At 33.8% G+C, this 25566-nt stretch overlaps 1 protein-coding gene across 1 annotated transcript in view; it reads left to right on the forward strand.

Annotated features, from left to right (window-relative positions):
- Positions 1–3372, forward strand: part of LOC108778134 (outer dense fiber protein 3) — a 32407-nt gene extending 29035 nt beyond the window's left edge. Inside the window, exon 7 of the mRNA XM_018545231.1 lies at positions 3257–3372. Coding sequence (XP_018400733.1) covers positions 3257–3340 — 84 coding nt within the window. The 3' untranslated portion in view covers positions 3341–3372. The remainder of the gene's footprint in view (positions 1–3256) is intronic.
- Positions 3373–25566: the final 22194 nt, after the last annotated feature.

Here is a 25566-nt window from a genome sequence, read left to right on the forward strand (position 1 = left end):
TGGAGGAGGGAGGTGGAGGGGCGGGGGGAGGAGGTCCGGTGGGTCGAAGATGGTGGAGGTGCGAGTGAAAGATGAGAGAAGAAGTTAAAAAGTTGTAATAACGAGAAAGTGTGAATTACGGCGAAAGAGAGGGATGGCCGGAGTGGGTGGAGGGAGGGGGGGCGAGTGGAGGAGGTCCGGTGGGTCAAAAATGGTGGAGGTGCGAGTGAAAGGTGAGTGAGAATGTTGAAAAGTTTAAATGGCGGTTTGAAAAATTTTGAATGCGGATAGAGAAGAAGAAGAAGAAGGAGAAGGAGACGTTTCTTAATTTTTCATTAAAATCACCACTTTTCGACCGCTTATATCTCCAGAACGGCTTGACCGATTTAAAATTTTTTTGTCTCTAATTACTTGTGGTGATGCCGCCTTTCAGGGCATATAACGTTTGATTCAAAATTTTTTATATTTTAGTAGTTATGCACCTCCCAAAAATGGACTTTGGTGGCTCGGGATAAGGGACTTGTAGCGTCTCTCAGTTTTTGAACATGGCCGGAGACGCTACCGCGTCTCCTGATTAAGTTTAAGAACACTTTAAAAACAAAGAATAATAGCGTACCTTGATCATTTGGTTGCTTGAATTAAATTTTATAGAGTTATAAATGTGACAAAGGAAAACTAATGTAAAGTGATGTTAACAGTTTTACTACCGAAAACAGTTTAAATTTGAAAACATCTGGAAGATGACAAGGAAAGAGGTTATCGAGAGGAAGGGTAGTTAAGACAAAAGTGGGGATGAGAATGGAGGGGAAAATATTAAGAAGGGGAAAGGGATTGTATAATATTAGAGTAAGTATCAGGCAACGAATCGGTATCATTCTGCTTATTAAGACCTGTTTTTGTCTTTTATGTGAATCATTTCGGATATCAATCTTTTATTGTATGATGGTTCACTGTCAAGAATTTTTACGTCATTCCAATTAAAATTATTTTTTTATAAATAAGAGTTCTTTCATAAATTATATACGTTTTAAATAAACGTTTATCCGACCTATATAAATAAACGTAGAAACACCCTTCAAATTAATTGCGTTTGTCCATATATTGTTTTTTAACGCATAAAATCAGTTTTGTATTATGCAAACGTAATAAAAACGGATATAATTATCGTATATTAAATGATGCTATAAAAACGGTAAAAATTTAAACGTTTATCTGATATACTAATAATATACTTATACCATTTTTATACCTACTTTACGTATAATGTACGTTTAATATACCATCATGTGTTTATTGGGTTCTCATGCGTAGATTCTTGTATCTCTGTGGAGATTATTGAAGTATTTTGTACGAGTCTATTCTAAAATAAAGATATTTCTGTTGAAAGAAATCATATAATGTGCTATTCGCCCTGGTAAGTATGCGGCAGCGCCAACTACTGAGGAAATGCAAAACTACTGAGATGGGTTAGATTCAAAACTAGTACCATGGAGAGAATGGAAGAAAATAAGTTTTTAATTAGTTTGTTTGATATTGTTAATTACGTAGGAGCAGGTCAGCGATGCTATGTAGAAGGCGAACAAGTCCTGAATGCAAAATATATAATGTTTTGTGGAATTACCCACGAGTCAATGACTAAAACTGAAATTTTAGGATTGTGTTTGCAATCGTCATGTCTTTCGGGATCTCCTCATGAGGTAGTAATCAAGATAAATAAAAGTAATGATGCTGCAAAAAATGAAGTCACCATTAACTGCATTTGTTCATGCAAAGCAGGAAATGGTGGAAAATGCAAGCATTGTGAGTCATTACTCATGCATTTGAATCGGTATGACTACACATATACGTTAAAATTTGACAGGTTTTTTAGTATGTAAATGTTTATGTATTAGATACCTAAACGTGTTTTTTAAAGTTTTTATTAGTGTTCCTATAGCAGAAATAGAAAAGACTAGCTGCACTGATGTCCGTCAAAAATGGGACAAGTTGAAAAAAGATGCGAAGGATATGTATAGCGTTGTACCCATTAAAAACTTTTGCTATGTTCCTAAGCTACAAAAAGTCAAGAATTTAAGTATTTACAGGAGACAGCAGATGATCCGTGTTATTTACAGCTATTATTGAAATGTATTGTTTATTATATTACAAATTTAGGCTATATTCTCATTTTACACCCTTATAAAAAAATTGATTATGAAAAAAATTAATAAACAATACATTTCAATAATAGCTGTAAATAACACGGATCATCTGCTGTCTCCTGTAAATACTTAAATTCTTAACTTTTTAGCTTAGGAACATGGCAAAAGTTTTTAATGGGTACAACGCTATACATATTCTTCGCATCTTTTTTCAACTTGTCCCATTTTTGACGGACATCAGTGCAGCTAGCCTTTTCTATTTCTGCTATAGGAACACTAATAAAAACTTTAAAAAATACGTTTAGGTATCTAATACATAAACATTTACATACTAAAAAAACCTGTCAAATTTTAACGTATATGTGTAGTCATACCGATTCAAATGCATGAGTAATGACTCACAATGCTTGTATTTTCCACCATTTCCTGCTTTGCATGAACAAATGCAGTTAATGGTGACTTCATTTTTTGCAGCATCATCACTTTTATTTATCTTGATTACTACCTCATGAGGAGATCCCGAAAGACATGACGATTGCAAACACAATCCTAAAATTTCAGTTTTAGTCATTGACTCGTGGGTAATTCCACAAAACATTATATGTTTTGCATTCAGGACTTGTTCGCCTTCTACATAGCATCGCTGACCTGCTCCTACGTAATTAACAATATCAAACAAACTAATTAAAAACTTATTTTCTTCCATTCTCTCCATGGTACTAGTTTTGAATCTAACCCGTCTCAGTAGTTTTACATTTCCTCAGTAGTTGGCGCTGCCGCATACTTACCAGGGCGAATAACCTTTTATTAATAAAACAGATAGTATATTTTTCGAGGTGTTTACATTATTGTCCATTTCCTGTAATTTTAATAGCGCATTATTATGACAGAGAACAAAAAACGTATTTTTCTAATAACTAATAACAGCCTCTCACAACTGCGTATGTCTATATTTTTCTTTGCGGTAAAAACGCCACTCCCATATCACGATTACGACAATTAGGTACATCTCGTCCTGTTTCATTCTCTACAATAGTCCTTAGAATTGAATAATATAACGTAACAATTTTCAACACTATATTATAACGTAATGTAATGATACATAATTAATTAATGCAATTATTATTATATTTCAGGTGCTTCTCGACATTCCCCCTGCGCATACATTTGGTATCAGGCATTCACCCTATATTTGTAATTTGAAGGATGCAGTTTATTAATTCATCGATTAGTGATAACTAATAATTTATCAACTAAGACATAATATTTCCATTATTTGACATTATCAATTAACAAATTTTAGAAACAATCAAGTTTTATATATTTTTCTTTTTGCTTCTAAATTCCGTAGAAAAACATTGGTAGAAATAAAAATATATCATGCTTATAATTAGACATAACAATTGTGCTACACAACAAGAACATTTAAATACGTACATTAAAATTACAAATAAATCCAAGATAATACAATATATAGTATAAATATTTCGATGTTATTTAAAAAATCAAATACTTGTTTAGCATTTAATGTCACATTTCAACTAATGTAAAAATGCTTTATGTACAATATAATATAAAGGAAAATGTTAAGTTTTGGCTGTTTCTTTGTCAAAACAATATTTCCGAGATATACAAATTATTAACGTGGTAATAATTATAATATACATATATCATATTAAGAACTTAACAGAGTTGAATATGGTGTTATAACATCGAGTAAACGTTGAAAAATTAAAAATAAATCTAATAAAACAATTAAATACAATACGACGAGCCATTAGGAGTCAGCGCTGAAAATGTATGTACATTGCAAAAAAGATCTTAACATAACAGATACAATAAAATTATCCTGCATATTTTGGCTCAATTTTGAGTCAACTTTATAAAAAAAATTTTTTTTTAGTTACTGTATACGAAGTAAGGTCTAACATGTTAGAATTATGTATCTCAGAATATATAACTTCAAAGTTCTGTTATGTATGCTGTGACATAAAGTAAGAAATATAAAGAAAAAACGATCTAAATCGAGCGGTAATAGGATTTTTTAATCAATAAATTTCTAGTTTACAATATTATTAAGAAACAACATAAAATAAAAATAATATCAAACGTTTTGGAACTCAAGCGATTCATAAAAGATGCTTCTGTTTTCATACATTTCATTACACAATTTCCACATTCACACAAAAACAGAAGAATCAATTTCTACAAACAAATTATATCACACTATATCGCTTAGACCATAAGATTATGCTTTTATCTTTATGACGTTGTAACATTTGTAAGAATCGCCGAAGAAGGACCCGTGTGAATTTCGAAACGGTCGATATTATTTTTATATTTTTTATATATTTTATATATTTTATTTTTATGTTATATTAAATTATTGTAAACTAGAAATTTATTATATAAAAAAATCTTATTACAACTCGATTTAAACCGTTTTTTCTTTATACTTTGCATTGCAAAAAACGAGCGAAATCTAATTAAAATACATAGTTTTAATAATATAATTTCGAGTATAATATAAAATAATATGTTAACATTGTTATGTTTTTAATAAAGATATAATAAAGTGCTGCTTTATATAAATTAACAAGAAGAAAATTAGTCACACATTTCCGTTTCTAAATCTTGAATGTTTCCATCTCTATAATTATTTGAACCAATCTATTCATTATTTCAAATTTACACTTTTCGTTTTTTATAACCTTTTAATATTGATTATATAAATGTCATACAGATATTTACAGGATCTGCAGTATTTAAACTAGTAGATGTATTATATTAGTTGACTTTACAATTATAGGTTGTTTCAATGAATCGGCTAACATCTTAATAGCTTGAGTATAATTATTTCCACACTCTACAATTTCTTTGAGTTTTTTTGTGAGTTTAACTAGAGATGGACAGTTTAGGCGGCTGCTAACTCCTAATGATGTCGAATTTGGTGGACTATAGAAGGAGATGGTCGAGAAATATTTATGAAAAAAAAAATTTTATTAGGAATTATAGATATAATAAAAAAAAGATAGGTCATATAAAGAGCATATAATTAAAGATCACAATTCAAAATAATTTATTAATTCAAAATATAAATTAATGGAACATTTCGACTTAACTTAGTCTTCATCAGCCACAAAAAAAAGTGATATTAGAGCAGGCTCTAACCGAGAAAAACGAAGGAATTATAGATATGCTCTGAGGACTAGTGACTAGAAACAGTCATTGCCTGATAGAACTGTTGACAATTTTGGTTTAGCTAGAAATAATTCGATTGTAATAATTCCAGAGTTATGCGGTAATTAATAACTATAGTGACACAGACAAACTACCTGAGATATACATATATCTATTCTTTGACTTCCACGCCATTTGAATATTATAGTTATCCCTTCTCTTTTCATTTTGACTCCTACCACTAACGTTTCAATCGAGATAAGTTTCATTTGAATCTTGACGATTAAAAACGAACCAGCTAAATATTAATCTGTTCAATGTCCGGATTAAGATGTATGAATTTTTCTATATTTTGTAGAAAACTAGAAGATTATATTATATACAGGGTGTCCCAGTAACTCTGTTACAAGGCAATATCTCTGTTAATGATACGCGAAAATGTCTAAGGAAGAAATTGTTTGGTTCGGAGGGGAACATGTATTGGTCACCTTGTTTCTTTTCTAGGTGTAGGCGCTAAAAAGATATGAAGGTCACCTCCACTTTTTTAAATGGAATTATGTAATTTTTTTTAGATAACGTGATTCCTCTAATTATTTTGCATATAAAAGTATTAAGGTAGAGATACCAAAAAACCAATAGTTTTCGAGATATTTTACACTTTATTTTGATACATATTGACACAAAATGTTAAATAATTCGTTAAAACTGTTGACTTTTTGATTATCGTACCTTAATACTTTTGTGAACAGAATAATGAGATAAATCAAATGGTGTAAAGAAAACACATAGTTGCGTATTTAAAAAATTATCCATTTTGTATACATATTTTTTTTAAAGCTTATATATATATAAGATTGTATTGGATTATCTGAATCACGCAATATAAGTTAGAGATTAGAAGGAAAATTAAGAAATACACATAATCTCGACTTTATAATATAGCTATATTTTTACTTAATCTATACTTTTAGTTGTAAATTAAATATATTTTGGTAGAAAAAAAATTATAACGCTATAAAGTTTTATAAATAATTTATAATTAACCCCTTCCTGCAATTTATTTTATCAACAGAATATTTATATTAATAAGACATGTTCATAGTGAGTAGAAATCGGGACAATCACCTTAATTAAAATAAGTAATAGAAGTTTTGCAACAAAAAGTGTTTTCCAATTGCTCAACATTATGATATTCCATCATCACTACTACTTGTTTCATCTATAATAAATAATTTTAGTCTTTTTCTATCTACTATTTTGTAATTTTTTGCAGCCTAACTAGTTCTGTTTGTCCGAACACCAAACTGCTCTGACAAAAATGTCAGTGCAATATTTCTTGAACTCGTTCGGGTAATTATACAGAATATCCCCTCCACCTCCGATTTCGATAGGGCTCATTCGACGCATTTTTGCACAAAACGAAAGAATCTTGCAGAAATAAGTGTCGCTCTGCCCTACGAACCGAGATATTTAATGTTAAAGTTGATGACTATTCAGGTTAGGAAATCTGTCATACCGACTACATGTAGTACTACGAGTATGCCTTCTTCAGCTGTCTGACTTCGTGCGCACGCGCTTGGTATCGTCTGAGTCCAACAGAATGCACAAAATTTGAAATTAACACTGCAAAACAAATATATTGTTGTCAGACACGAAATTCTACACATTTCCCTGTTCAGAAACATTGAACTTTCCACGCGAAGTAACTTTCCCCCATCTCCCCCTGCACAGGGACGCACGACTTCTACGATTGTACTGTCGGGGCAGACTTCTGTCCATCTTTCCCTCCCCCCCCCCTACTGAGGGACGCACGGTTTCTACGATTGTACTGTCGGGGCAGACCTCTGTCCATCTCTCCCTCCCCCCCTGCTGAGGGGCGCACGCATGGTGGAAGTATACATGGTGTGCTCAGTTCATAAGCGGGGAGCACAGACTTTTGCATAACGCATAAAGCATGTGCATAAGGAATTTCATTGGTCCATTTTCTTATGCATGAGTCAATGGACCAATCAATTTCTTTATGTATATGGTTTATGCATTATGCAAAAGTCTGTGCTCCCCGCTATAGACTTATAAGATAGACGGAGCGTTCATACGAGAGGAGCTGGGCATCGATTGTGTATCTTGAAATGAGGTGAAAATTACAAAAGTGAGCAAATTAACTAGGTGTTGACCAATGAAATTATAAATATTCTAGTGAATTTACTCACTTTTGAAATTTTCACCTCTTTTCAAAATATACAATCGACTCCCTGAAGACTTGATAGAAAGAGAGAGAAATAGTCGCGGAGTAGTTCTCTTCTTTTCTAGTAGTGAATTGATTGGTCGTCGCGGCAGGTCGGGGAGTAGCCGAGAGCAACGAAGATAGATATCCGAGACCGAGAGTATTAAGTTGACTGCAGGGAATGGAAGTAACTCGTTACTTGTAACGAAGTTACAGTTACAAGTTACTTTTTTGGTAACTTTACTGGTAACTGCGTTACTTTCTTTTTTTGGTAACTGTAACGGTAACGAGTTACATTTTTTGGGTAACGGTAACGAAATTTACAGTTACTTTTGTCGTTACTTTGCACACGATTGAACACGGTTCGATTGGATACATGTTATTTATAGCTCTTATCAATAAGACTTGAAAGCCCTTAGACATTCGGCCGTTATGATTCAGTAATTATTTTACACTTCTATCTTCTATGTAATACATAGGACATACAAATATTTCAGTTTGCTGCATATTTTACAGGTTTTAGAATTACAAAAGTGTGTTTAAAAAAAATTAAAAAATAAATTAAGTAATAGTAAAATGAAAAGGGCTATGAACCCAAAAGCGAAACAGTTTAAAAGACGATGACAATAAATGTCGAAACGTCGTTTGTTTTTATCTTGTTTTATCTATGTATTGTTCTAATATATATTTATACATTTAATTACATTGTCATCGTCGTTCTTATCGGAAATAAACTGTTTCATTATTGGCTCGTAACCCTTCTCATTTTACTTTTATTTAATTTATTATTTGAGCCATTCTACATTGTTTTTTTTTTTTTTAAATAAAACTATATATTTGTCAGTATTACATATAAAAAAAAAATGCAAAAGTACATTTTTTAATTGATTTTAAAAAAGTAACGGAAAAGTAACGAAAAGTTATTTTTCAAGTAACGGTAACTGTAACGAGTTACTTTTAAAAAGCGATAACTGTAACTGTAACTAGTTACATTTTTTACTCGGTAACGAGTAACTGTAACTAGTTATTTTTAAAAAGTAACTTTCCATTCCCTGGTTGACTGACAGACTGACATGAGAGCGAGAGCTTCGGCGGAATTATTAATTAATTTACAAAAGTTGCAATTTTATAATGGTGCGGTCTTGCTGCATTTGCAAGTCAGAATATGATATTCGAAAAGATGTTTCTTTCCATCGGTAAACAATTTCATTACAGTAAAACGTAACATTTGTATAGGTTAGGTGTATTTTAAGTAAAGTAAACAACATCAATTTCTCATTTTTTTGCAATTGATTAAAAATATTCTGTTTCTCGTATGTAATACATTATTTATCCTTGTTGTTCACCAAATAAACAAGGATAAATTATGCATTACGCACATCATGTGAGACACGGAATGTATCCAAAATAACAACAGATACAGTTTTTTTTAATTAATTAATATATTTTAATATAATTGTTCAAAAAAGATGTATGTTAATATTTTAGTGTTCCTGAAAAAGATGAATTAAGAGATAAGTGGATTAGTATTATTGGATATAAAATCGCTAAAAGCAGTGCTGTTTGCAGTGATCATTTCACAGACACTGACTTTCAATTTAAATTTATAAAAGATATACCAAAAAGATATTTAATACCTGGTGCTGTTCCCAGTTTACTTCTTCCAATACAGCAAAAAACGACACTTACAATTAGTGAATCATCACAGAATATCAAACAAGCAGTTGAATATAATAGGTAAATAAATATACAATTGACTTATATTATTTTTACTATTTGTTATAATTGCAATAAAATATAATAAGTTGCAGTGATACCAGTGACAACTTCTCTACATTAAATATTAATTTAAAGCAATCTGCTGTTTCAAATCTGACAGCATTTAATGATCATTCATTATCGAAAAGGTAAAATTAATATTTTTTGGAAATTAAATTTATTCATTAATTTGTAATTTTTTGTTATGTATTAAATACAATTCCATAGAAAAAATGAGGAACCTAAAAATCCTGCGAAGCGTTTCTGCAATCCCCGGTATATTGGAGATCTCTGCCGTACAGATTTTACTTCCCAAGAAAGTTGGGAAATATTCGAAAATTTTGTTACTTTAAATAAGACTAAATTGAAGACCCTGAATCAAAAAATAGCACGACAAAATAGTAAAATAGAAAATATGAAAGATTTATTGAAGCACTTAGAAAAAAACAAATTTGTGTCTAAGGAAATAGTAAATGCCTTACAAGTAAGTGTGTAAACAAGTGTGTTACATACTGTTTGATGGAGTTTATACAGTTAGGGTACGTTTCCACTGAGTACGTCATGCGTCACATCGCAAAAGAGAGAAAGAGAGAAGTTCATACACATACACAATCCCTCTCTTTCTCTCCTTCGACAACGCGACGCGTAACGCGCTCAGTGGAAACATACCCTTATAGTTTAAGTGATTATGAGTCATCATCGCGCTTAATTTTTTCGCATTTTGAGTAATTGACTTTGTTAAGACTATATAGACTACTAAAAATGCTGAAATTTATATTTCTTATATTAAGCAATTAAATGTAGATTTGATAGTATTTATACTAAACGTTGAAATGTGTGCAAATTTTGTTCAAAAAATTCTGCAATCAATTTTGATGTACGGTTCTCAAGAGAGAGAGAATATCCACTTTAAATGACTTATATTGTACAATTACATTACAAATAAATAAATAAATAAATATATATGTATATTCGTGTATTCTTTGAATATTTCATTGCTGCATGTACTTCCAATTAATCGCTTGTGTTCTTTTTCTATTTTATTTGTTATTAGGATTCATCAAGTCCCTTTTTAACTGACCTTCTAGACAATCTTATTTCCAAATTCGAAGGAAAACGAAACCATTTTCCTGCAGCTCTAAAAGAATTTTCCTGTACTTTACTATTTTACTCTGCATCTGCTTACGAATATGTTCGTAGTAAATTTATCAATTGCTTGCCTCATCCAAAGAGTTTAGGAGATGGTATAGCAAGATCGATTTCAGCCCTGGGATTAGCTTGCAAGTTCTAGACAGCATTAAGAAATATATTAACGAAAATGCAGCGAATATGAGAAAAAATTGCAATTCGGTCTTCAGGTCGACGAAATGTCAATTAAGAATCACGTAGACTGGGACGGTAAAAATTTCATGGATACGTAGACCTTGGATTGGATAAAGAAGAATCAGATAGAGCGACCTACGCTTTGGTATTTATGCTTGTTGCTCTTAATGGACATTTTAAAACACCAATTGCGTTGTAACGATGCATCCCCCCATCGTTCCTACATACCATCCCGTCGGACGCCGCTGCATTGCTAGGCAATGCAGTGATGAGGGCGCTTAGCGCCCGATAAAAATCAAAGCATAATTTACAGGTACGAGCGGCAGTAACGGTCGCACAACACCGAGCACCGCCGAACATAAACGATTTAGATCGATCGGCGAGGACTCCCACTTTCGGGACTTAGTCCCGCGCTTCGCGTAACACGAACAACGAAGCAAACGCGAGCGAAACCGGAGGCCCACGAACGCGGCATTTTCAGCTGTATAAAAATGCCGCGTTACGGAGAAATAGGTGATTCCGATCCCGACCTGCTCCCGAAACGAATCTCAGCTCCTAAAGCCTAAAGTAAACCAGGAAAACCGGGCCGGAGAGTACTCCAGCTCCGCCGAGCGTTCTCGGCAGGTACACGAATAGGCATCCTAGTGCACCGAACGGTAAGAACCAAGGGGCAGAGTGTGCTCTGCCTCTGCCGAGCGTTCTCGGCAACCGTCTCGGTGCAACGTGCCTAACATCCTTCGCCTCACGCACCGCAATCGACTACCAATAGCCCGGGGTGGAGAGTTCTCCACCTCTGCCGAGCGTTCTCGGCCGGTGGTCATTGCACGAATTCACGCGAATAGACGAACACGCGAAAACCGCGCACCGCGAATCATAGCATTGCCGTATTGACAGTGCTAAAATTAGACCGACCAGCTGATCAGCCGCGCGAACAGGCACCGCGAGATAAAAAAGGAGACAAATAAGCCCGTCTCCTCTTTTTTTTTGGGGACTAGCCCGTCACAACACCGACGCGAGCAAACTCACCGCACTCGCTCACACGTACGCATACATTGCGCCGTCTACGCTTCACGCACACATACCACGCACACGGACACACACTGCATTGTTAATCAGACACCGCGCCGCTTGCGCGACACGCACACCACAACACCACGCGTACACAAAGCATACACACGTATTCGCCGATACATTGCGACCACCTCGGCGCTAAGCCGTTTCTTTTGATCTGTTCCGGTAGAATACAAGCCATTTCGGCGAAATTAATAAATCAGATTATTTTGTTATTTTACATCCGTCTGAGACTTTACTTGCCCTGCATTCTCCTACCGATCGAACCTCTTTCGAATCCTCGGACAATTATTCCGACGAGCTAACTCCGCGCAAGTCGAAAGTCAGGTAGTTACAGCGTATTATTTAATACGGAGCTTGACAGGTAAAGAGAGAGCAAATATCGTTAATCAAATTCTACAAATTCTTTCCGATCATGAAATTAATGATATTAGAAGCATTACTTTTGATGGTGCGTCGACTAATTTAAGTATGATAGAAAGTCTTGGAGCAAAAATAAGAGATATTGACATGGAACCTTCATTTGACCATCCTGTCACTGGAGAACCAATTTTTGCTATTCCTGATGCATGCCACATGCTAAAGTTAGTAAGAAATGTGTTAGACAAATTTGATCTGATTGATGGCGATGGCAATCGAATTAAATGGGACTTTTTAGTAAAACTCGTCGAGCGTCAAGAAAAAGAAGGTGTTCATCTAGGAACAAAAATTACAAGTAGGCATATCAATTTTTATAACGAAAAGATGAAGGTCAAACTAGCTGCTCAAGTTTTTATCACTCGAGTAGCTGATGCGTTAATATTTTTGGAGCAAGATTTAAATGTGCTAGAATTTGCAGGTGCGAATGCAACAGCTACATTTTGCAGAAACATTAATAATATTTTTGATTTTCTGAACTCGAAACAAAAATTCGGTAAACATGAGTTTCAAAAGTGCATTTCGGCAGAAAATATAAAGGAATTGGAGACAAAAATCAACGACTTTATAAATTATATAAAATCCTTAAAAATTTATGATAAATCTACAGGAACCATGTTAGTTCTAAACCATAAAAAAAAAATAGGTTTTTGGGGATTAATCGTTGCCATGAAAAGTGAAATCAAACTTGCAACATTTCTTTTAAATAAAAAATTGATTTCATACTTATTAACGTATAAATTGTCCCCGGACCACTTAGAAACGTTTTTTTCATGTATAAGAAGGATGGGTGGATTCAACAATAATCCAACTTGCAGGCAATTTAAAACGGCTTACAAAAAATTGATTACTCACGTTAATTGTCTTATATCTGAAGGTTCGAATTGCACAATTCAAGATGAAACGAAAATTCTACAATCAGGTACGACTACAAATACGGCTTTAAATGTCATTGAAATAGAAAACGACCCAGAAATATCTCAGTCTTTTTTCATCTCGCTTGATCATGATTATGAAACTTCGAACAGTTGGTCATGGAATGAATAAGGTAAAAGTACCAATAACTGGCCATTTAAGCATACCAAGACAATCTTTTTAAAATAAAATGCACAAAATCAATTTTTTTAATAAAAAAACTTTTACATATCAAACAATACTGCTGTTTTTTTATTAAACAAGTAGAAAAAAACAATATTTTGTGCGATATTGAATTAATTATAAACAGAAATAGTAATAGACCCGATGTCCTAATACATGGCCAGTCAAAAATGGCTGTCCCAGCGTCTAATTTTGAGATCCCCAATAACTGGCCGTACTTTACAGTGCATTAAAATTAATTTGAATGAATAAAATTTTATCTTGTTGAACGCAAATAAGTACCTTAAGAAATGATAAAATAAAAATCACACATAAAAATGTTTATTTCGTCTAATAAACAGTTTATTTATTATTTTGAACAAATAATTTTATTTTCTATAAATTTTAGTTATAAGTAAACAGTTTTATATATATATAAACAGCTCTTTGGTTTTTTAATTTAAGAATAATACAATACATTGTTATTAAGTATTACTTTTTAACTAACTTATTACATTCAACGATTTTAAAACTTTATAAAATAAAAACACATATTGAACAGAATCTTATATAATGGTAATACTTTTAAAGCATTTACTAAAAAAATATATAACGTTGAATCAATTTTTTCTTATAATGTTTAATCAACTTTTTCTTGTTTGATTCCAATTGCTTTTTTTTTGGGCCATCAATTTTTTAATCTCTTCATCCAGCTTCTTTTTTTCTTCAAGTGCAAGCTTTTTTATTTGCTTTTCTGCAGCCTTTCTTTTTTTTGTTTCTTTTCTAAACTTTTTTCGTTCTTCAATTTCTTTTTGCTTTCTTAACTTTTGTTCTTGTATTTTTAATTGTTGCTCTTGCCACTCTTCTGAAGTTAATACAGTGGAGACTTTTCTAGTAGGCTTCTTCTTATTTTTTGTAATATCTACAGGCCAAACCAAAGATTTTTTAAATGGTGAAGGAATGTTCTCTATTGCTCCATTTTTATTGATTTCAGTATAAACATCTATCAAAAGAAAATCATTAAAAATTACAATACTAATATAATAAATATTTAAAAGGTTGAAGACTTCATTCTTTTAATAAAAATAATATGTTATTAACATAAATCACCTTTTACAGAACTATTATTGAAAACTTGTTCATGTATATTATTTGATTGCAGTTCTTCGGGCATACTACTATGATTTTTCGTTGCATTTTCAATCATTTTTACAGTTACTATATCACTTTCACTTACATTCAAAATATGTGTACTTTCATTCGAATAGGGAGTTCCTATAAAAAAAATAATACATTTTTTTTTGTTTATTATGGAAATACGCATTATTATAAATTTATGTATAATAAAATTTGTAATTTTTAGCAATGGATAGGTACTAAAAAACTAAAATAAAGTTTAATAATATTTGAAATTTGAGAAAACGATTTTGATTGGCTGACAAGTGCGTGACGTCACACTGTAGTAAACCGTCTGCAATCGGCTGCTTATGTTGAAAGTCAAAGCACAGTGTAAGGATATATATACTGTGGTCAAAGCAAAATTAACTGTTAAAAATCCTTTATATAAATTTCAAAATTAAAATGTCAAACGAACTAGATCCAAGTTTTATTAAAGCCGATTCGACAAACTTACCGAAAATAACGGTATTTATGGTTTGGGAATACATTGTTAATGATGAGCGATATAATGCTCCAGAAGTTCGAGGAATAAAAGCAACTCTTTAGATGTAATAATTTTACAAATTCCCAAAATACCTTTACATTTAACATTCAATGTTTTAGCTTACGTTTTAGGTTATGTTGGATATTTTTACGAACATAATTAATATTTTTACAAATTTATAATATTAAAGCATAAAAAACATATTTTATATAATACCTACATCGAAATGATCTTCACAACAAAAATAATTCCATTTTCCTGGTTCATCAATACGATGTGCACTTTTAAAACACTTTTTTCTCACATTTTCAGCTTGAGGCACATAAAAAAAACAATTTTCCTGGTGTTTTAATTGTCGTACTTTTACACAAAGGTACAAAACACGTTTTGTATGTGTTTCATTTGCTCATTTTTTAAATAAATTAATTTCCTGCTGAAGAATTGTGGTTTCGTTGTTGCAGTGTGACGTCACAACGTGTTCGGGAGAGCTCGGTCGTATCCGGACCGTCTTCGGCATTTCAAATTTTGCAATACTTTATTATTTATTTTCTTGCATAATTTGCGTTTAAAAATTATTTGAACATTGCAGTTAAAGATATATATATATAAATTATAAAATGTTATATTTTTCAAAAATCATGAGAACTCCCTATTCTGATCATCTACAACAAATATAAAAATAATTATATTATTTGTGTTTAATTTAGGTGTTAAGTTATTTTAAAATATTTTTATTTAAAATACTTTTATTATATTTCACTATTTTACAAACCCTGGAAGGATTGATCAAGAATATTAAAAGGTTGTTCAAGAGTTTCCTTAAAATTACAAAGCTTTTGAGTTTTTTCTTCAATTTTCTTATCCATTGTTATATCATTACTCTTTATTGCTTTTTCATTTTTATTCTTATTATCTATAACAAATAAAGTAATAAGAAATCATGTTTGGTTGTTTATTTTACATAATAATAGTTTATAAACCTTTAGAAAATAAATCACTAGCTTCGACAGACTCTGCATTCTTTGTTAAGTAGGAAAGCTTTGGAGACTCAACGCGAGCTTCGACTACATTTAAACATTTTGCGTCTAATGTGAAATCACTTCCATCTTCTTCAGGTACTATAATTATTTCTAGATTACTAATATCTAATACTTGAGACATGTTAGCTACCGAATCAGTATCTACATCAATCAGTACATTATTTATATCCTGTCCAGAATCCTTGTTCGCACATACATCACTTACTCTCACATTCTCTCCTAAATAAAATATAATATTATTTCAATTAAAAGTTATTTCAATTAAAAATTAAATATATAATTTAATTGTTTATAATTGCACCAGAAAGACATTTTATATCCAGCCAATATCGGAAAAGTCCTTCATTAGCACTGTTATTAATCTTGCAACTTCCACTAGATAATGCTTGTTCAAAATCTGTAAGAATATCAGGACTTAATCGTTGTTCCATGTATCTAATATGTTTTTGAGCATCCTCTTCTTCTGTATTCGTAGTTGATAACTCTTGATTCACATGCTCTGTTAACTTTCCATTTTTCTTCTTTTTTATTCAAAACATTGAAATCTACAGTCTCCGAAGAAAATAATGAAAGACCACAAGCTCTAAAACCATTTTGAATAATTTTTGGTAAATTTGGCATTGCATCCAAAGCTTTTTTCAAAATAGGTGCAAAATTTTCTCTCTTCAGTTTTTGTGAACCATTTTCAATCCTCCATTCGTCGACTGTTTTTTTCCATATAGACTTTAACGGATGAAACACAGCTACGTCTAACGGTTGCAAAATGTGCGTTGCATTGGGATATAAAGCTATGAGTTCAATCTGATTAGCTTTACAAAACTGTGCCAAAGGCAAAGTCAGATGAGATACATGGCCATCAACAAATAAAATCACTGGAAATTGTATCTTGTTTCTTAGAAGCCAAGGATGAAATTGAGTACTTATATAATTGAAAAAACTTTCAGCAGTCATCCATCCTCTTTCCGTATTCCCAACTAGCCATCCTTTAGGCAGATTGTTTATAACAAGAGCTGGAATTCTTTCATACCAGTAAAGAATAAGAGGTGGTAATAGAGTACCTTTAGCATTTACCGTAAGTAAGACAGTAATGCTTTCTTTTTCGTCACCATGCACAACTTTGTATACAGTCTTCGATCCTCTGCGAGCCAATACTGAGTCTCCCTTTGGGACAAGAAAAAAAGCACTTTCATCTAAATTAAAAACTCTCGATGGATCGATATCTAATAAATCAAGCTTCTTTAAATATTCTTTCACTTCACTAAACCAACTATTTACAGCATCTTCTGAGACTGATACTCGATTCATATTCAAATTTTGAGCAACTCTTGTGCTTACTTCAGGATTTCGTCTACAAAAACTATTCCACCAGTGTCTGCCTGGCTGATTATTTTTGAAAGGAGTTTTTCTTCCTATTTCAGTAACTAGTTTTTGCACGCACTGTAGCAGTAGAGATTTTGTAACCGGAAAACCTCTTTCACCACAATAAAAAATCCAATCCACCAATAATTTTTCCTCTTCAGCTGTTAAGTAGGTACTCGGTCCTCTCACACCTTCGACTGGAATTATGTCTTTGTATTTTGCGTACAAAGTACTTCTCGGTACTTTGAATGTAGCAGCAGCTCTTCGTGTCGACATGCCCTTTTCTATTTCTTTTAACGCATTACGTACATCTTCTTGTGTGTATTTCTTTTTATACACTGTTTTTGATTGACTTCTTTTCTTCTTCTTCTTGTCCATCTTATGTTTTCCATAATAAGAAAAAGTAAACAAATTTTTGAGGTTATACATAACAACATGTAAAAAGATTTGTAAAAAATGCATAAAATGTGTATAATGTAACGTAATATTGCTAGAACTTACATTAAAAATAAGATTTCTTACAATTTTCGTACAAAAAGTATGCACACAGGTCAATAACACGTGAAGAAACGTTTTGGCCATGTACTACAGCGCAAAAATAAGCACATGTCACGGCAACTCGACCAATAACTAGCCTATCGGTCAGTTATCGGGCAAACAAAATTTTTACTTACCAATAAATAGCCACGAAAATATTTATACAAAACATAATTTATACATGCAATTTTTTGCTTTCTATTTATTAAAAATATACTTAAGAATCCATAACATCTTTTTTCATACAGAAAAACTTATTATTTCGATAATTGTAGGCTTAACCAGCATTTCACTTTTCTTAGCCATTCCATAAGAAATCTATTGAAACTTACGATGCCTTTAAGTAAGAAGCGTTTAAATATATTTTATAATATCTTAAACAAAGTTATAAATAGCACAATTTTTAATATAAGAAGCTAAATAATTAAATTATATTAATTAGTAAAAAAATGCTTTATATTTCGTTTAAAAGATATTGAAAAAAAATAAATCTTCCATCAATGGCCAGCAAATAGGCAGTGGCCAGTCATTGGTACTTTTACCTTACTAGATGAAATGTTCTCTTGATAATGCTTGATAAATTACTAAGCGCTCAGTGAGCACTCTAAAATCGTGTATTGAATGCAAGTGCTTACTAGCTGCTTATTGAGAGCGCTCATCATTTTTCATCAATTTTGGTGAGCGTAAATTTTTGTCGCTCACATCGCTCATTAAGCATTCATGCTTTCACAGCTTCACAAAGAAATAATAAATGGTAGTATAATAAGTAAGAAATATAATTTAAAGATAAAATATCTGTAAATAAGTTATTCTACATACGAATAAAAACATATTCGCGTAATTCCTTTTGTGACAACTTTTAATTATAATGTTTTAGAATTAGAGTTATTACTTTTAGAAAAATAAGGTTAAATTTATAGGATAACACTTTACGTCTTAAACATTTTAAAAGTTTATTTTATATATGTATATGTATGTAATGTAGGTAATTATACAGAATACCCCCACCACCTCTAATTTCGATAAAATTAGGCTCATTCGACGCGTTTTTGCATAAAACGAAAGAATCTGGCAGAGATAGAAGTCGCTCTGCCCCGCGAACCGAGATATATTATGCGTTAAGCTATATCCACACAAACTTGTATAACCGCATAAACATATGCATAATGAAATTTATCCAATCACATTTTAGGAGTAAGCAACGTAATGAGACGCATACGCATAAAATCGAAATCCATAGGCCTGTTCTTTTTACCGAACTGGTACACAGAGTGCAATAAGTTGAAGTGAAACAGATATACGTTTGTTTCATTTCAACTTATTGCACTGTATGTACCAGTTCAGACAGTGCAGGCAAAAAGAACAGGCCTCATGTAGAAGACATGGCGATTGTAGGATTGTGACAGATTTCTTAACCTGAATAGTCGTGACTTTAATGCTTAATATCTCGGTTCGCGGGGCAGAGCGACACTTATATTTCTGCCATATTCTTCCGTTTTATGCAAACACGCGTCGAATGAGTCTAATTTTATCGAAATCGGAGGTTACTTACAAGACTTACTTTTCTCTAGGGATATGATAACATTTTACGCTCACAAAGATGGTGACCGCTTACTGTGAGCAGCTAATGAGCGCTCGCATCTAATACACAATCCTAGGGTGCTCACTGAGCGCTCAGTGAGCGGTTATAGTACTGAATGCACCCATTATGTTGATATGGAGCACGTTGGTAGAGGTTCAGGTGACAATGTTCGATCAGTTGTTACTAAGAGACAGAGGGATTAATAATTTTAAGAATACTAGTCGTAATGATATTAATAAGTATTATTCTCAATTTGATGATCGCTCGTGAGATATTAATAGAGAAAGAAGAGGTCTTGCCATACGTAATTATGCTCCGATGGATGAGCGTGTTGCTGGTAAAGATTTTCAGGACAATAATTACAGTAATAATGTGCACTTAGATGAATTTTTTATAGATCGTGTTGTTGAAAAAGTTATTAAGGTTTTGAAGAATAGTGCCCGTGGGGGAGTTGTGGATATGGAAGAAGATTATATGCCATCGGGTTGAGGGGTGGAAGACATTATGGAAAAAGGTAATGAGCAGAGAAAGACGTCACAGGTAAGATCTACTGCGCGTAATACAAGGAGAGATTACTGGAGAAATTAATTTTCTGGGCGTTTTATTTTCCTCTTATATTTATACAAATTCAAGATCCTTATTTGGAATTGCCGTGGATATAATAATAAGAAACAAGAGTTTTCGAGAAACGTTCGTGGATACGATGTTGTTATACTCATGGAAACTAAATGCCCGCATAATAATGGTGTCTACATTTCAGGATATAGAACGTATCAGATTCCGAGCAGTGGCCGTAGTGGCGGTCTTGCAATAGCTGTTCGGAGGGAAATCGAATTTAATATAATTTCCGGTTTCCAAGGGCTGGATGAAGGATTTGATGTTCTTGGAATTGGAACCATAAACCTGAGTGTTAACTTTAACATTGCAGCTATGTATCGTCGATCGGGAGGTTCTCTTAGGGTCAACGACTTCGGGCCTTTGTTTGATTTTGTTCCTGGCAATCGTGAATCAATTTTTTTAGGGGATTTTAATGCTCATAATACCACATGGAATTGTGAATCTACTGATTATAACGGAGAATCTTTTCATGAGGCTATGGAAAGTAGAGATTTTATTTGTGCCAATGTAGATACATGTTCCCGGGTTGGAGCTGTTGGTGAGCGGGACTCAAATCTGGATCTTTTATTTTGCTCTGCGGATGTATTAGACAACATGGATTATAATCAATTAGAGGATTCCTGGGATAGTGATCATTTCCCAATAGTCTTTACGTTTGGGAATCGGGAGGTGATATATATAGTAAGTCTACTAACAGAATTACTACCAAAAAGACAGATTGGAGTAAATATGTCGAGCTCGTTGAGTTGGAATACGAGAGCTTCGCTGTGGCGGGTGATGATGTCTCGTTGGAACGGTACACTGGCTTTACTAAAATAATGACTGATGCCGCGCATGTTGCGTCGGGTCGGCGCCCGGATCAATTTAATGGTGTAAAGCGGAAAGTACGTGAGAAATCTGGTAATCCAAACAGCTGGTGGGATGCGGAATGTGATAGAGTCGTTAATGACAGGAAGATGGCTTTGAGTGCTTTTAAGAGAGATAAGACTTTAAATAAGTGGATTGAATTTAAATGATGCAGAGCTGTGGCTAGGAAAACTATTAAAAGTAAGAAGAAGGCGGATTTTGTTAAGTTCTGTGAGAGTATTAATGGATTTTCTGGTATGCGGTATGTTTGGAATAAAATGAGAATTTTTAAAATGCTAAAAAGAATATTGAGTGGAATAAATGGCAGACTAAAAATAGAGAAGAGGAGATTTTGAAGGAAATTTATAAACTTTCTCCCGATGGAGCATTATCGTGTCTCGAGTTGCTGCCGCCTGAGGATGTTGAGTCTCCGTTGTGCTCTTCATTTTGTTACGAGGAACTTGAGAGAGCATTGAGTATGGTTAGAAGAAATTCGGCCCCTGGTAGAGATAGTATTGAATATAAAATGATTAAGGCCTTACCAGTTGTGGCTCTTGAGTACCTGTTAGATGTTTTCAACCTTGTGTGGAGGATCCGGAAGTTGCCTCATGAATGGAGTAGATATCAAGTGATTTTCATAGACAAACCAGATAAAGAGAAGGTACGTCCGATTTCTTTGTCATCGTGTGTTGGAAAAATTATGGAACGGATGGTAAATGAACGATTGATTTGGTGGGCGGAACATGAAGAAAGGCTTAGCCCGACCCAGAATGGATTTAGAAGAGGACGCTCGTGTGCGGAAAATCTAGTGAAGATTACTTCTGACATTAAGTTGACTATGTTGTCGGGAGGCTACACACTGGCTGCTTTTTTGGACGTGACTTCAGCATATGATCAAGTTGTGTTTCTACTATGGTGGGTAGACTTGTATCTTTGGGATGCCCGGTTAACATTGTTAACTTTGTCAGCAGCTGGTTATATCAGAGGGAGGTGCAGTTTATTGTTAATGTCAATGAATATGTTAATCGACTTGTAGGGGATTGCCACAGGGAGCGGTACTTAGCCCGTTATTATATGCTATTTATACTGCTAATATTACAGATGGTCTACCGGTGGGTGTTGAGATCGTCCAATTTGCTGATGATGTTGCTGTATATGTAAGTGGATATAGTAGAAGAAATAACAAATCTCTGCTTCAACAGGCAATTGATGTTATCAGGAGGAATTTGGAGGATTTGGGCCTTTCCTTGTGTGTGTGTGTGGAACCCAACGACATATATACATAGACCGAGCATTCTGTTCTTAGCTTGAAGCCGGAAGTTGGCAGTTTAACTAGACCCGTTGCATCTCTTTCTACCTTGAGAGAGAAAGAGAAGCGCTCTTGACAGTCGCAATAAGTGTAAAATAAACAGGTCAGAAAGTGCGATCATACGACATACACATATATGAGATAAAATTATTTTATTTTTAAATAATGTTGAAAATATATCAAATTTATTCAATTAATTATTATACAAACCTAATTATATTTAACTAATGATAGTAAAATTTATATTAATATAATCGAGTGATACATTTATCTCAACCTATAACCTAACCAATGCATCATTTATATAACATTCTTCTAAATTTGCTCAGTGAACAACATTTTTTTCGTTATTTTCGTGTTTCTCTCTGGGATCAAAACGGAATCAACAATAAAATATGAGAAAGGTTATGTGCTCTTGACAACACTAGTCGCAGAAAGTGTAGACTGTAGACCAACGGTACAAGAAGGTTGGTTGGAAAGAATATAACTGAATATACCGCGAGATAAAGTGAGATAACACGGATCTACTTAAACTGTCAATTTCCGGTTTCAACCCCCACCACTGAAAAGCATGGGAATGCTCGGTCTATGTATATATGTCGTTGTTGGAACCGGATAAAACGACTTTGGTTGAATTTTCCAAGTATGGTGGTTGGGATAGACAACTATATATCGAGATATGTGGTGTGGCTGTTATGAATAGTAGAGAGGCAAAATTTCTGAGTATTTGGCTGGATAATGGTTTGAAATTTCATAAACAAGTAAATGCAATTCGTGGTAAGGTGGATAGATCCAATGCTATTCTGAAGTACCTGGCTAAGACCTCAAGAGGTGTCGAAGTAAATACGGCCCTTTTATTATATGAAAGTTTGATTCGTTCTGTCACAGACTATGGTATCTTTGTCTATTATCCTAGAGAACGAGTGTGGCAATTAAAATTAGAAAGGACGCAATTTAAGGGGATTAGAACTGCACTTGGATATAGAAATAGTACTCCTAATAATATTTTGATTGCGGAGGCTAAAGTTGTACTGCTTAGTGATCGTGCTGATATGTTGGCCAAGAACTTTGCGAGCAAGATTGCTGTCTGCGGTGAAGAGAATATTAGAACCAAGCTCAGAGACCTCACTGGTGCAGAGGGATATGCGAGATATCTTCGGCCGCAGTTGGTTAAGAGCATTATTGTTAGGGCGTGGGAGAGGATAAATCAATTAGGTCGGAGTATTGGTCCTCCTAGAAAATTTGAGATCTTTTGCTATCCATATGATGCTCTTACTGAGAAGATTGAAATTAATACCAGTGTTGGGAGGAGAAGAAAGTCAGAAGGTGGGTTCTCTGATGCTAAGATGATTCAGGTAATTACGGAAATGTATGATCTTGAACAGGATTCATTGATTGCATATACTGATGGATCTGCGGGGGAACAGCTTAGATCTACGGGAACTGGTATGGTGTTTGAAAATGATGATTTTGGTTATAAGGTTAGCCTGAGTAGTCTCTGTTCATCATACACTGCGGAGGCTTTTGCAATCAAGGCGGTGTTGGAGATGGTGTGAATCGGGATTCTGACCAATGTAGTGATCTGATAGTGTTCTCTGATTGCAAATCTGTTTTGGAGGCTATCAGGAATAATCATCTTAATGTTTACAAGAATATGTATATCACAGAGATCAGATATTTATGTTATAGACTCAAGAAGATGTTTAATATGAAGATTATTTTTGTATGGGTGCCGTCACACGTGGGCATTGTTGGCAATGAGGTGGTCGATTCTTTGGCTAAAGAGGCTGCATCTGAAGAAGAGGACAAGAATTTGTATATATCGATTAGTGATCTAAGAAGAGGATTTAAATCGGAATCATGGAGTTCTACTCAAGACACGATAAGAAGAGAGGCGATATATAAAGGAAAATTCTATTTTGAAAAATTTTATGATGTGAATAAAAAGAAGCCTTGGTTTAGTGAAATAAATGCGGAACGATATTATATTACTTTTATAAATAGGATCAGAGCCAATCATTTTAATTTAGGAGTTTCCCTAGCTAGGAAGAAGTATGTGGATAGTGAGCGGTGTGATTGTGGGTATGAGAGAGTTTAGAACACGTTATTTGGCAGTGTAATAGATACGACGAATTGAGGGTTAGGTTGGTTCAGGAATTGAGGTTAAGAAAAGTGTTCCAACGCGTGGATGTTTTAGAGCTTATCAGATCGGAGAGTTGGACATTATTGAGAGTTATTTTTAATTTTATTAAGAAAATCAATAGAATCATTTGAAACTATTATTATAGTGTATAGATAGGTGGTTTGTTTGTTCTTTATGGTTATTGTAAGTTAGGTCTTCTTCTTCTTCTTGGTTAATGGCTCCAACCTCCAAAAGCGGAGGCAATACGGCCAGATCACGTCAAATTGTCTTTCGTCAAATTGGTACAATAGCGGGTGATGCAATGCCCGCGAAAATGGCGTTGCTCGATAGGACACCGGGCGCCTGCGTCTACGGCGTCGTCACACCGCAATAACGCGCGTCAGGAATCTTGTCGTCAAAAAGACGAACAACCGAGACGAGCCCATCCGCGGGCACTCATCGTTGAGGTTCAATGCTCGGTCAAAGTCGGCAACACTTTCAAAAATATACACTTAAGAGCACCCGAGCCGAAACGGTCGGTTGCCGCGGTCGGGTGGTTCTTCGGAACTCTGTAAGTTAGGTGTTTCGTTGAAACTAGATTTTCTTTGCGTCATATAGGGTGCGGTCGAGTTGCCACTACGAATGCTTCGAAGCGTTTGATTAACCAATCAGAAGAAAGAATTTTACAAATTAACCAATCAAGAAACGCTTTGAAGTATTCGTTTTTGCCTGTGTACAACAACACACATCTAATAAGCATAACGAGCATAACCTGTTTGCGTCATCTCACTGATCGCACTCTTTTCCTATTGGCGGATGCAATCAATCCAACGCATGCGCACAACACTTGTAACTACCTGCTTTTTTATACTCGGACTAGCTCGTCGGAAAAATTTGCGTGTCGTATAAAAAAAAAGGTTCGGCTGGAGGAGTATTCGCGTCGGAACGGGGCGGCGGAAAATTATGTGAAGCGTCGGAAATCGGTAAAGAAAATACTAATGCGAAAGTAATAGTTAGACAAGAAACATAGTTTATTAAGACAAGCTAGATGATACGGAAATTATAAAAATCGAAGAGACAAATAACATATAGGAATATATAATTAACGGACGCGACTTACAATAATACGTGAGCGAAGAAAATAAACGAGCGCGGGTAACAGAAAAAAAAAAAATATATATATATACAAACGAGCGCGGACAACAGAAAAGAAATGTATATATATATTAACGCAGAAACGGACGCGGACTCTACAACGAAAACTAACTCTAAACGGCGCGAGATATATACCGGCGGTCGCGGGTTTTCTCGACGGCGATC

The sequence above is a fragment of the Cyphomyrmex costatus genome, unplaced genomic scaffold, assembly GCF_001594065.2.
Source record: "Cyphomyrmex costatus isolate MS0001 unplaced genomic scaffold, Ccosl1.0 scaffold488, whole genome shotgun sequence".
NCBI lineage: Eukaryota > Metazoa > Arthropoda > Insecta > Hymenoptera > Formicidae > Cyphomyrmex > Cyphomyrmex costatus.